The 13507-nt window shown below is 43.0% G+C and overlaps 1 protein-coding gene across 11 annotated transcripts in view; it reads left to right on the top strand.

Moving 5' to 3' along the window:
* Positions 1–8088: 8088 nt before the first annotated feature.
* Positions 8089–13507, top strand: part of SRPK2 (SRSF protein kinase 2) — a 218980-nt gene continuing 213561 nt past the window's right edge. For 4 of the 11 annotated variants that reach the window (XM_074340606.2, XM_074340604.2, XM_074340602.2 and 1 more), the window contains exons 1-2: positions 8090–8241; positions 8803–8857. In XM_074340606.2, coding sequence (XP_074196707.1) covers positions 8115–8241; positions 8803–8857 — 182 coding nt within the window. In that variant the 5' untranslated portion in view covers positions 8090–8114. Of the gene's footprint in view, positions 8242–8558; positions 8713–8802; positions 8858–13507 lie in introns of those variants that run through there. The other 7 variants (XM_074340607.2, XM_074340609.2, XM_074340605.2 and 4 more) reach the window with 6 other exon arrangements.

Below are 13507 nucleotides of genomic sequence, written 5' to 3'. Positions count from 1 at the left end.
AACAACAACATACACACACACCAGGGGTGCCAAAATAATGTATACAAGTGGTACAAGGGGACACTTTGGTCAGCGTTGCTCAAGCAGTAGTTTGCCATAATCAGAAGTGTCTGGACGTCGATGGTAACCACTTTGAGCACCACTTGTAATTGCAGAAGTCACATGTGACTTGTATTCATTTTCTGTTACTGGTATATTTATTGAGTATTACAATTATTTTTCCCCCTTCTTCTGCCTTCCCCGCCCACTCCAGTTCAAGCCGTTGTTTGTCAGTCTAGTTGTGTAGGACACAGCGCTGTGACCCATGCTGATATTATGAGCCTTGCGCTCCCCCCGGCTGAGGCAGTCAGTCGCCTGTTGTCGGTTGGTCGCTCACAGAAGCTCACGGCAGCTCTCGCAGGCTGCTGGCCACTCATGCTGGCCACTGGCTGCTCATGGCAGCACATGGTAGCCTGCGGCAGTACTCAGAAGCCTGCGGCAGCACACAGCAGCTCATGCCAACCTCCGGCTTCTCACAGCAGCCCAGCTCCAGGGGGAGCTGTTGTTCACAATCTTAGCTGTAGCGGGCACAGCTCACTGGCCCATGTAGGAATCGTGTGGGAGACCACCGCATTAGAAGCACGGCTCTCCAACCACCTGAGCCACCTGGCCGGTCCGAGTATTACAATTTTAATACAGTTTATCTTTCTTAAAATGTGTAGGCATTTTTTTTTTTTGCTCTCTCTCTCTCTCTCTCTCTCTCTCTCTCTCTCTCTCTCTCTATATATATATATATATATATATATGATTATTTGGTTTGGTTGAACAAGTGTTGGAAAACTGAAAAAGGGTAAAGGAGACACTGAGATAACTGTAATAATGCAGGAATCAGCGTCCATCTCTAGCGCTGGGGAGGTGGGTTTATGAACGCTCAGAAGCTTAGAGGAGGGAGCTGGGACCCAGCTGTCTGAGCAGGGCGTACCGTATGGTATTGATTGTCCTTCTAAGTGGACACATGAAGCTGGTTTGAGGAGCATTATAAAACCTGAGACTGGAACAAACTGCTGTTCTAAAAGGTCTGTGTTGAAATGACGTTTTCGCCAGCAGGAAGGGACAAGTTACTTCTCACTTCTACAGCCTTCAGTCTCCTGTAATGCCCCCAGCTGGTACAACTAATTGGAGCCCTTTGGCAAAGAAGAAATATTATGGGATTCACAGCTCCCTCATTACAAAGCTGAGAATAGAAGAGTGAATTTGGGGTTAGGAGACAATAGTTTAATAAGTGGCACCAGTGGATTAAAATATAAGAGGTATATTCATACAATGGAATACTACACAACAACCGAAAATATTACTACACGCAGCAGCTGGCTCAGTCTCACTAATGTTGAGCAAAAGAAGCCAGATGCCAAAGAGTACTCAGTATATGATTCCATTTCCATTAAACAAAAAGCCAGGAAGCACTAATAAGCTGTTAGAAGTCAGGATAGAGGTTACTTGGTGGGAGTAGTGACTCAGGAGGGATGAGGGGGGCTTTTGAAGTACTGGCAATGTTCACTATTTTTAAACACAGGTATCTCCCCTTTGCTGTACCCTTGTGATTTATATGTGTTTCTATAGGTACGTTATGGAAAAATAAAAAGTTAAAAAAAATAAATACAATTAAACATGATGATAATGACTATAAAGCTGCTTTAAATGGTAAAGTATATTTTATCTCCATATAAAATACCTATACCTACCTGAAAGTTACAAATATACATTTTTGAAGAACTGATTATGAATTATGCCAGAACAGAATACATGTTTAACTGTGAGCACATATTCAATTTATTTATTTATTAATTATTTTTTTAAGGAGGGTGCAGCTCACAGTGTCCTATGCGGGGATTGAACCGTCAACCCTGGTATAACTAGCACCATACTCTAACCAACTGAGCTAACCAACCTCCCCGCATATTCAGTTTCTTTTTATATTAGATTTTATATTTGATTTTAAAATCAGTTACAATAAAATGCAAAGCTAAACTCTTATACTCAGAGAGTTGAAGTATTTGAGAAATGAGCTTTCTATCATGATTACATCCATGTCTAAATACTTGCAAGAAAGGTAGACCAGAGTGGGAAAACTCAGCATTATTTATTATGGCTAGACCATTTAATCCATTTAGATTATGTGCTGGCATATTAGTCAATATTCTAAATCCACCCTAATACAGCCTGGGCAAGTCTTCAGGAATCATTTTTTTAGCTGGCTTATGTAAGCTAAGATGTTGTGTACAGTAGGCATTTTATTTATAACAAACTTATTAACTATTGATAATTTTCTCTAGATAATCTGTCTAGTCTACATTCCCTTTTCTTTAGTCAGAATGTTGAGTTGAAAATTCCCGTTTGTTTCTACTGCTTAGACATTAGCTGAAGTAGAGCTAAGGATTCTCAAAGGCAAATCCAAGGCACTAAAGGAAAGAAGGAATGTCCCCTTGTGGTGGTTTAAAAGCATTTCCACATATTCTCTGAGAATCCTCCCTTCCTAAGTGGTTTCATTCCCCTCCTTTGAGCACGTGCTACCCTTGTCCCTAAAGAACAGAATGTGGCAGAAATGATGGATTGTGACTTCTGAGGGTAGGTCATAAAAGGCATTGCAGGTTCTTCCTTGCTCTCTCTTGGACCATTCACTCTCAGGGAAGCCAGACACTCAAGTAGGCCTATGGAAAGATCCAGGTGGAGGAAGTGAGGCCTCTGAAACAGGCAGCAAGGTCTGAGCCTCCTGCTAACAGCCATGTGAGTGAGCCGTCTTCAGAACAGATCGTTGAACCTACTCAAGCCTGCAGATGACTACAGACCCAGGTGACACCTTGCCTCTCCAGCTAAACTGCTCCCAAACTCCTGGACCACAGAAACTGTGAGATAACAAATGCTTATTGTTTTCAGTTGCTAAATTTAGGAGAAATTTGTTATACAGCAATAGATAATACATGTGTTAATACGCATATGTATAATAGCTAATACTTATTGAACACTTAGATCCTTCTCTAAGCATTTGATGTGAAATAACTCATTCAATCCTCACAACAAATGTATAAGGTACAAATGTATAAGGTAGGTAATATTACTGTGTACATTTTGCAGATCAGGAAACTGAGGCACAGAGAAACTGAGTAACTTGCCCAAGGTTAACCAGCTAGTTAATGGCAGAACTAGGATTTGAACTCTGGGAGTCTGGCTCCACTACTCTGTACGCTAATTTCTTTTCTTTTTTCATTTTATTGGGGAAAGGGAACAGGACTTTATTGGGGGAACAGTGTGTACTTCTGGGACTTTTCCAAGTCAAGTTGTTGTCCTTTCAATCTTAGTTGTGGAGAGTGCAGCTCAGCTCCAGTTCCAGTTGCCGTTGTTAGTTGCAGGGTGCGCAGCCAACCATCCCTTGGGGAAGTTGAACCGGCAACCTTGTGGTTGAGAGGACGCGCTCCAACCAACTGAGCCATCTGGGCACTGGGGGAGCTCAGGGGCAGCTCATTGACTTCATTCTAGTTGCTGAGAGCGCAGTTCGCTGGCCCATGTGGGAATCGAACCGACAGCCCGGTTGCCCAGAGCTCGCACTCTAACCAACTGAGCCACTCGTCTGCCCCCTTCTGTATGCTAATTTCTGTGTTACACTGCTGTTACAAGGGTGCTGATACCCCTGAGAAATACACAGTAATGAAATAACAAGAGACAGGCTTAAGCTTCATAATAGAAAGTATAGATCAGATATAAAGTAATTTTCCTAAAAATTTAAAAGTGTTGGTGAGCCTTTAGAAGGAGGCCAGGTTCTCACCCACTAAAGGCCCCAAGATGGATTCATGCGACCTCTCAAACCTGTTTCCAATTCTATGACATATTGAATATATCTCCTAAGATTCATACACACACACACACACACACACACACACACACACACACACACACACACGATTTAGTAGCTCTACTTGGAAATATCAGAGAGTGGTTGGATTTACAGCATTCTGTAATTTTCTCTTATATTTGGTAAAAATTAATATGACACTTTTGTCTTGAATTCTGTTGTGCTAGGTTGGGGGGAAAATGCACATGTACTGCCCTTTTCAGTTCTTTTTTTTGGAGGGGGGGGTATCAAACCATTTTATTGAGAACCTTCGGGGGAGGGTCGAAGGGCTGGGAAGACGATGAGATCCTAAATCTTCGGTCGGCCCGGATCTCTCAAGCTTCATGGCCGCCAAAAGTCCTTTTCACTTCTTTTTTCGACTGTTATAGAGATCTAATACTTCCCCTTCTTACTTATAATATTCACATAATTAATTATTTATGTAGCAATAAATGATGGTAGAATAAAAAAATTAAACCCATACTCTATTGCTCTTTTCCTTTCTTTTTTTGGTATTTCCTTTAAAATGTCATTCTAAATTATGATGCATCTTAAAGAAAATTTTAATTTATACATTGGCAGAGACTAGGTCTTTAATTTGTTATTCTTTCTTTAAGTATCTAATATAGTACATGTTAAGGCGCTTATTGACAATTAGGTTGGTCTATTTTAATTTAACACATTCAAAGCAATTCACAAATATTCTCAGTGGCAAATAGAGCTCTCTCCTAATTTACAGAAGTAAAAAAGACTAGACCTTAAAGACGTTAAGGTCTTTCATTGTTACCTTCTCAGGGAGGACTTTCCTAAACACTTTCCCAACAGGTTGCTGTTTTTTTACGTTTTTTTTTTTTTGTCCTTTTCATAGATGTTACTGCCATCTACTATAGTAAGCATAGTTTATATCTGTTTTACGTACTTAGTTTATTTTCTGTCTTCTGGCAGTAGAATGTAAGCTCCATGAGGGCAGGGAGATGTTTGTGTGCTTTGTTCAGTGCTGAAGACTCAATATCTAGAATAATGTCTGCTATATAATAGGTGTTTGGTATGTGTTTGTTGAATAAATGAATACATGAAATCCAGCAAACAGATTGGATAGTGTTTCTCAACCATTGTTAATGATAATTCCTATCTATTGAATATTTTCTTATCTTCTTTGATTATCATATTGATCTAGGATGGTCGGTATTAATGTTATTACTGTTTTCCAGTAATTAAGTAACTTGCCCAATGTTATGCAGAAATTAAGTAGCAGAAATTGGTTTCAGCATTAAGTGAAAGAAGACAGTCACAAAATGCCACATATTGTATGATTGTGTTCATATGATTTGTGCAGAATAGGCAAGTCTATAGAGACAGAAAGGAGTAAGTGGTTGCCTAGGGCTTGGGCAAGGGGAGGTTGGGGGAAGTAGGCTAATACGTATGGAGTATCTCTTAGGAATGACAGAATGTTTTAAAATTAGAGTGTGGTGGTGGTTGCACACCGTGTGAATATACTGAGAACCACTGAAGTTTGAACTTTAAATGGGTGAATTGTGTGGTATATGAATTATGTCTCAATAAAGCTGTTAAAAATAAAAAACTGGTTTCAAACTCAGATTTCTTTGGTTTAAAGCTTCTAAGCACCTTCTGTAAGGAGCCAAAACTGGAGAAATGGCTGGTTCTGGTTCCTGGTTGGGGAAAGCACAGGTTTACTGGAATATCATGTGCTAGAAAGGAAACAGGTGCTCAAAAATTGGGACATGTGCAAAGGATTGCAAGTGGAAAGTGTCTTCCCTGGTCAAATATAGGATAATTCAAGAATCAAAAATTAAGGTGATAGTAATTACTGTCAATATTGATACTAAAAACAAAAACAAAAAAGAAGCCCAAAACAAAAAGAAAACAAAGGCGTGGTGGGAATGAAATGAAAGCTTTTCTCACATAAAAATATCACCTAATTAGCATAGACGGAACAGATGAAATGATAGGAGTATAATATCATTCTACAACCACTATAGTAATAATTGATTCAGGCAAGCGTCATGAATGGATGCTAACCCAAAGAGTGAAAGATTCTAGGGGAAAGGCTCACACAGTCTCAAAGTATTATCCCACGGATTACTTAAAAACAAAACAAACAAACAAACAAAAAAACAACTGAGGTGAAATTCACATAACATGAAACTGACCATTTTAGAGTGAACAATTCAGCAGCATTTAGTACATTTACAGGTAGAGGTGGCCATCACCACCTCTATCTAGCTCCAAAACATTTTCCTCACTACAAAACAAAACCCTGTACCCATTAAGCAGTTGCTCCTCATTTCCCTCCCCCTAGCCATTGGCCACCACCAAACTGCTTTCTGTGGATTTGCTTATTCTGGACGTTTCATATAGACTCATAATGTGTGACTTTTTGTGCCTGGCTTCTTTCACTTGGCATGGTTTGGAGGTTCATCCATATTGTAGCACGTTGTATCAGCACTGCATTCCTTTTTATGGCTGAAAAATATTTCATTGTATGTCTTTACCACAATTTGCTTATCCATTCATACATGGGTGGATATTTTTGGGTTGTTTCTAACCTTTTGGCTACTGTGATTCATGCTGCTCTGACCATTTTGTACAAGGATTTGTTTGAGTACCTAGAACCATAGAATTCGTTGGTTAGCTTCTTGAAGAACTGTAGCACTGTTTCCCACAGTGATTGCACTGTTTTACATTCTCACCAGTAATGTATGAGGATTCCAATGTCTCTACATCCTTGCCAATACTTATTTCCCATTAAAAAAATTATAGTCATCCTATTAGGTATGAAGTGGTATTTCATGTGGTTTTGCTTTTTCATTTCTCTAATGATGTTGAGCACGTTTTTATCCACTGGTGTATTTTCTTTGGAGAAATGTCTGTTTCTTGAATCTTTTGCCCATTTTTCACACAGACTACTTTTCAAATACAAAAGAAAAAAAGTACCTTCACCATAGAGAGATGATTAAATGTAACATCATCAATAATGGAACAAACTGATGTGATATCCTTCCTGTAGTGGCAACGTGCTAAGAAGGATACAATATCATCTAGATAGAGTGCCTGATACAATTATTTAACTTGACTCTAATAGAGAACAAACTGAGGAGCATTCTGCAAAACAGTGGAATTGGATTCTTCAAAAGAGTCAATGTTATAACAGAAAAAAACAAAAAACCAGGGATTACTCTAGACTAAAGGAGTTTACAAATACATGACAACTAAGCGCAATGCTTGATCCTTGATTGTATCCTGGATGGGGGGGTGGGGAGGAAAGTGAGCTATAATGGACATTTTGAGAATTTGAATATGGCTTCAATATATTACAGATAATAGTATTAATATTAAATTTTCTTGGAATGATAATGGAATTCTGATTATGTAGGAGAATATCTTTATTCTTAGTAGATATTTATTGAAATATTTAGGGGTAAAGGATAACGATGTCTGTAAAAAACTCAAATGATTCAGTAAAAACAAAATAACCAAATAAAAGCCCTATACACACCACACACATATACACAGGTAAAGTAAATGTGGTGAAACGTTAAAAATTGGTGAATAAGGGTTAATATGGGTGCTCATTATACTTTACTCGTAACTTTTCTGTAGGTTTGATATTTTTGGGAAAAAGTTGAGAAAGTAAAGAGCTCTTGAAGTCCAAGCAGCGCTTGTTGTTCCTTGGATTTAGCGTCTTTAGAATAAAGGCTAGCTACTTTGGTCAGTTAAGAACCGTTGTGTAACCAAAGAGAGAGTAAATGATCAGGGTTATCTTTCAAAGTATTATAATTATTTAAATAAACAAGAAAACATTGCAGTTATTTTGTCCCACCATCAACTTAATTCACATCTTTATTAGGAAGCATGCATGATATGCAGAAAGTTTGGATCAGCCAGGCCTAAATTTGAATCATTGCTAAGTAAACTGTTTGACCTCTTTAGGACTCAGTTTCCTCACTGTAAAAAGGAAAAAATAACTGCTTGGTAGGGTTGTTGTGTTACACAGTCGTACACATGGTATTTTTTGAGCGGGGCTTGAATCAATGTGTAAAAAGCGCCATCCTACTTTCCATGCGATTTGCAACTTTTCCTTCACTAAAGTCAAGCAATCCTGGGGGGTAGGTAAAGGCGAGAGATAAGATGACTTCTCCAAGGTCACACAGCTAGCGAAGGACCCAGGTTGCCCAGCTCTTGGTCCTGTGACCTTTCCACACTCGCCTGAGAGGAGGAAGCGGCGCTCATGGGGATGCAAGGATGTAGAGGAGCCAAAGGAGAGAAGAGGCCGCGCGAAGAGCGGTGGTGTGAGACCCGCGGAGGCGCGGGCCAAGGAAGGGCACATGGACAGGCGGGCCGCGCCACTGGGCGGGGTGCGTAAGACTGAGGCTGTGGCTGGATAACGAGGGTCGCGCGGCCGGGTGCGGGTGAGAGGCGGGAGGCCTGAGCCAGCCGCGGGGGCGCGAGAGGCGGAGGCCCCGGACGCGGGAGGGGGCGGGGAGGCCGAGAGCGGGAGCGGCGGAGGTCGTGGGGGGTCGTTTCCGCACCGGCGGGGCGGGCGTGTGGGTGCGGGGCGCGCGGAAGGAACCGGGCGCGGGGGTCAGGACCCCACCGGGTGGGGGGGCGGGGCGGGTCTGGCCGGGGGCGGGTCTTGCTGAGTCCCCCGCGGGAGCGGCGGCGGCAGCAGCAGCGGCGGCGCAGGCGCGGTTCCCGCCTCCTCCCGGCTGGCGGAGCGAGTGGAGGCTGCAGCCCGGCTCCGCTCCCGCGTCGCTGCCGCCGCCGCCGCCGCTGTCGCAAAGCCCCCCCGCCCTCCTTCCGCCGCGTCGGGATGAGCTCCCGGAAAGGTGAGTGGCCCACGGCGTCCCCTCTTTCCTGCCACGCGGCCCCGCAGGCCGGCCTGCCCGACCGTTAATGTATGTCTCTTCTTCACCCAGTGCTGGCCATTCAGGCCCGAAAGCGGAGGCCGAAAAGAGAGAAACATCCGAAAAAGTGAGTCCACGCGGCGCTAGCACCCGGATCCCCGCCCCCGGCCGGTCGGGGGCAGCCCGCGACTGTGCCCGGGAAGTTGCCCGGATCCCCAGGGCCAGCGGGCAGGCTGATTCCCAGGGACGCGGGCGCTTGCCTTCTGCGCGCCCCGCGGGCGGCCCGGGGGGAGGGGCGGAGGGCGGGGGAGGGGCGCGCGCGAGCCCGTGGCCGGTGGGTTGAGCATCCCCGGGCCATCCCCGAGTCCCCGGGACCCCAGTCGCCGCGGCCGTCGGGGCGGGCGGATGAGGAGGTGCCGGGCGTGCGCCCGGTCCCCTGCGCGCCGAGCTGTCCCCGGAGGTCGCAGGCCCTTCCCCGGAGGGGCGCTGGCGCCGGCTGCGGCTTGAGGCTGCCTACCTGCTCCCACCTGGGCACCGGGGCCCGAGAGGAGGAGGAGCCGAGTGTACGAGAGAGTGCGTGTGTGAAAGTGTGTGTCGCATCCTCGTCCTCCCCGGCCCTTGCCTCTCGGCTGAAAACCCGAGCCAGTTGTCAAGAGGTTCGCCCCGGGAGTGTTCCTGGCGCGAGTTCAACGCTGAGACCTGTGCATTTCGGCGCTTGGGTTTGTATTCGAAACTTTGTGCTTGGGCCGAACGTGACTGCTGCGCTGGACCGGTGGGCGTGTGCGCGGGCGGTCCCCGGCGCGGCTTCCCGGCCTCTCATTGTGCCGCGAGTTGATGAATAGGGTGGTGATATTTAAAACGTGCCAGTCGCCGGCCACCTCCAGCCTGGCTGCGGACCGTAGTGGGAGCGGCCGGCTCCCGAGAAGCCTTTCCTGGAGAGCTGCTTCGAGACTGCAGAGCGCCGCCACCTCTTTTTCCTTTTTCTCTTAATTAAAAACAAAACAAAACATCTGCCAGCGTTCAACATCTTTACTCTTTCTAGATTTGTGGCTTTGCTCTTCTTTTTGAGCAAGGAAGGTATTTTTGGTACTATGAGGATGACAGACAGTCCATGATCTTTTAATAAAATCACCAAGTATTTCCTTTTTGTTTCCTTTGGGGGGGCTGCCCTTCAGCATTCCTAGACTTTCTTCCTTCCTGGTCGCCTTGGTCTCCGCTTAGCGAATTTCATACCTGTTGGTATCTATGCAAACTGCCTAAGTTATTGCTAATGTATATCATGACATTATTATGACAGGAGTTTTGTTCCTTCTAAATGGAATATAATTTGAAAGTTTGTTCAGGATTTCACAAAATGTGGATATCCACCTAATGCCTTAAAAAACTTAAGAGTGTGGGAAAAATACTTAAATTAAGAACTTGAGGAACTGATGGGTAAAAATTCGATATTGGATTCTTAAGAGGTTAAAACTGAATGGATATTTGGTAGTTTTAGATGCTTTAAAACTAATGCTAGCTTTCAAGTAAATCAGTCTTCAATATGGGATTTCCTTTGGTGAACGATGAAAGTTTAGCCAATAGGTAAGGCGAACTAATGTTTAGGATCTTGAGTTTTAGTCACAACTTTCAATTCAAAGCATTTATTTCCGCATTGCTCATTATGTTCAGAAACGTAAAAAAGAATTGAAAAAACCCTGCCCCCAGTTTTGGGGAATGACTGTGTGTGTATACATGTATACATATGTGTATGTATATATACATATGTGTGTGTTAAATATATGCATACATACAGAAAAACAGTTTTAGTTAATGTGTATTGCATATTTTCATATTTCAGGGTTTGACTTTCCTAATGGCTAAGAGCCTTTTTTTGGTGTGCTGCAGTTTGGATTTATGTGGTATATTTATAAAGAATTAGTGTGTATCCAAGTATTCAACTTTTACTCAGATTAATCTGTCAGTTTCTTCTATTGTCTGTTGTATGTATTTGATAAGCTTTGAGGGAAATCTCCCCTCCCCCCAGCCAGTGACTAAATTAACTGGTTAGTCTGCAAGGTAATTAATTAGCAAGAGCAGATCGGTCCAATTACATAAGTGTTTGATTAAGACAATGTCATTTTTAACTTAATCCTTTGAATCAAGGTATTATTTTAAAGGAATGCTTGATATGATTTATTTATTCATGTATTCAACGAGTATTTGCATGCCTTTCCTAGGATAGAGCTTTGAACAAGCTGAACAAAGCTACTCCTGAAGCTTACATTCTATGGGGGTTTGGGGACAATTCCAAAGAAGATGGATTGTGAATGGATTGTGGAGGATGGGAGAGGTACATAATGGGAGCTGGCCAATTATAGTGCTTGGGAAACCATGGTGACTTGGTTTAGGGTGCAAAGAGTGGCACGCTGGAGAGAAGAGGTGGTGGAAGAGGGACTTGGGGAGACTGGGAGTCTCGGAGGTACTCATTTTACAGGCAGCTCTGACAGGTTAAGGTCACACATTAGTTTAGTTTAGAACAGAGTTCAGGTCTCCTGATGCCCAGTGTTTTGCTTTTTGATTCTCTCTCTAGAGGAGGAAAAAGTATAATAGGTCAAATTTTAAACTGTATTAGTATAATGATTGGCAAACTTGAATTACTTTGTGACTACATGGACCTGGCTTGATGTGATATGATCTACTTTTGTCATTATCTACTTGTATGTGCAAGCTGGCTCTTCATTCATTTTAGTTCAGTTCAATTCTGTGAGCTTTTGTGGATTGAGGCGGTTTGGATAGGCTACTTTTTAAAAAAAAAAATTTTTTTTTATTGGGGAAGGGGAACAGGACTTTTTTCCAAGTCAGGTTGTTGTTCTTTCAATCTTAGTTGTGGAGGGTGCCATTCAGCTTCAAGTTGTTGTCCTTTCAGTTTTAGTTGTGGAGGGCACACCTCAGCTCCAGGTCCAGTTGCCGTTGCTAGTTGCAGGGGGCACAGCCCACCACCATCCCTTGCGGGAGTCGAAACCGGCAACCTAGTGGTTGAGAGGACGCGCTCCAACCAACTGAGCCATCTGGGAGCTCAGCGGCAGCTCAGCTCAAGGTGCCGTGTTCAATTTTAGTTGCAGGGGGCACTGTCCACCATCCCTTGCGGGACTCAAAGAATCGGACTCGAGGAATCGAACTGGCAACCTTGTGGTGGAGAGCCCACTGGCCCATGTGGGAATCGAACCAGCAGCCTTCGGAGTTAGGAGCATGGAGCTCTAACCGCCTGAGCCACCGGGGCGGACCCTTAATAAATTTTTTATTGGGGATTATTGGGGGACAGTGTGTTTCTCCAGGGCCCATCAACTCCAAGTCAAGTTGTTGTCCTTCAGTATAGGTAGTTGTGGAGGGCGCAGCTCAGTTCCAAGTCCAGTCACCGTTTTCAGTCTTTAGTTGCAGGGGGGTAAAGCCCACCATCCCATAGCGGGAATTGAACTGGCAACCTTTTTGTTATGAGCACCGCGCCCCAACCACTGAGCCAACGGCCACCCATGTATTTATTTTTTAACAAAAAATTTTAAAATTTTCAAGTAATGTGACTCATCAGAAGTTGCGAGTAGAGTTCCCTTTGTACCCTTCATCCTGCTTCTCCCAGTGGTGATGTCTTGCATAACCATAGAACATTGTCAAAACTAGGAAATTGACATTGGCACAACACTGTTAACTCAAGATTTCACCAGTTTTTACATACACTGTGTGTGTGTGTGTGTGTGTGTGTGTGTGCGCGCGCGCACATACATGCACTGTCAGATGTTACCACTTGTGTAGATGAGTGTACTGATTACCATGATCAGGGTGCAGAACTGTTTCATCACCACAAACTGTCTTGATACCCTTTAATGATCAAACCTTCCTGACCTCTGGCAGGCACTGATCTGTTCTCCACCACCAAAATTTTGCTCCTTTGAGAATGTTATATAAAATGGAATTATACAGTATGCAACTTTTTGAGATTCACTTTTCATTCAGCTTAATGAACTCGGTATTGTTGGGTGTACCAGTAGCTCATTCCTTGTTGCTGAATAGAATTTCATGGTGTGAATGTACAGGCAACCTCCGTATAACACAGTTGTTAGGTTCCTAAAGAAGAAAAAAGCCGTGTTATGTTAATCCGTGTTATACAAAACAAAGAACTAGTACAAAAAAGGGGGTTAGATTCCAAAAATTAAAAAAACATACTACTATATTTTTATAATTAAGAGGAATATCTTTATTAAAGCGATTTTCACCAAAAGTATAACATACTAATATGTTTTCTTCATCATCACTAAGCACGATTAACCGAGAGCATTTTCTTTTAGACAAGATGGCTTCATTCTCTAAACTTAATACTCCACGAATGAAATGGATTTAAAATTCTAATAAATTTTAAAATTCTGCAGTCAAATCTGATACGACATCCATGCTCGAATGAAAAATTTCAAATGAGATATCTTTTGTTCTTAAAAGCCTTTATTACGTTCCGTGTTGTTCAGGGATTTCCCTAATTTCGAATGAGGTATTTTTTGCTGTTAAAAGCTCTTATGCTCCATGTTGTTTGGGGATTTCTCGAATTCTCAAACTGTGTTAGAGCGAAACTGTGTTATACATGGGGTTACCTGTACCACTGTTTCTTCATTCACTTGTTGGAGGACAGTTGGAAAGTTTCTTGTTTTTGATTCTGACAAATAAAACAGCTGGACATTCTTGTACAGGCTTTTATGTGAACATATTTCTGTTTTTGTAGGATAAATACCCAAGAGTATGATTGCTGGAGGAC

The sequence above is a fragment of the Rhinolophus sinicus genome, chromosome 4, assembly GCF_057876585.1.
Source record: "Rhinolophus sinicus isolate RSI-liver-muscle chromosome 4, RSI-T2T, whole genome shotgun sequence".
NCBI classification, from domain to species: Eukaryota; Metazoa; Chordata; class Mammalia; order Chiroptera; family Rhinolophidae; genus Rhinolophus; species Rhinolophus sinicus.
This window is presented reverse-complemented; position numbering and strand designations above follow the sequence as displayed.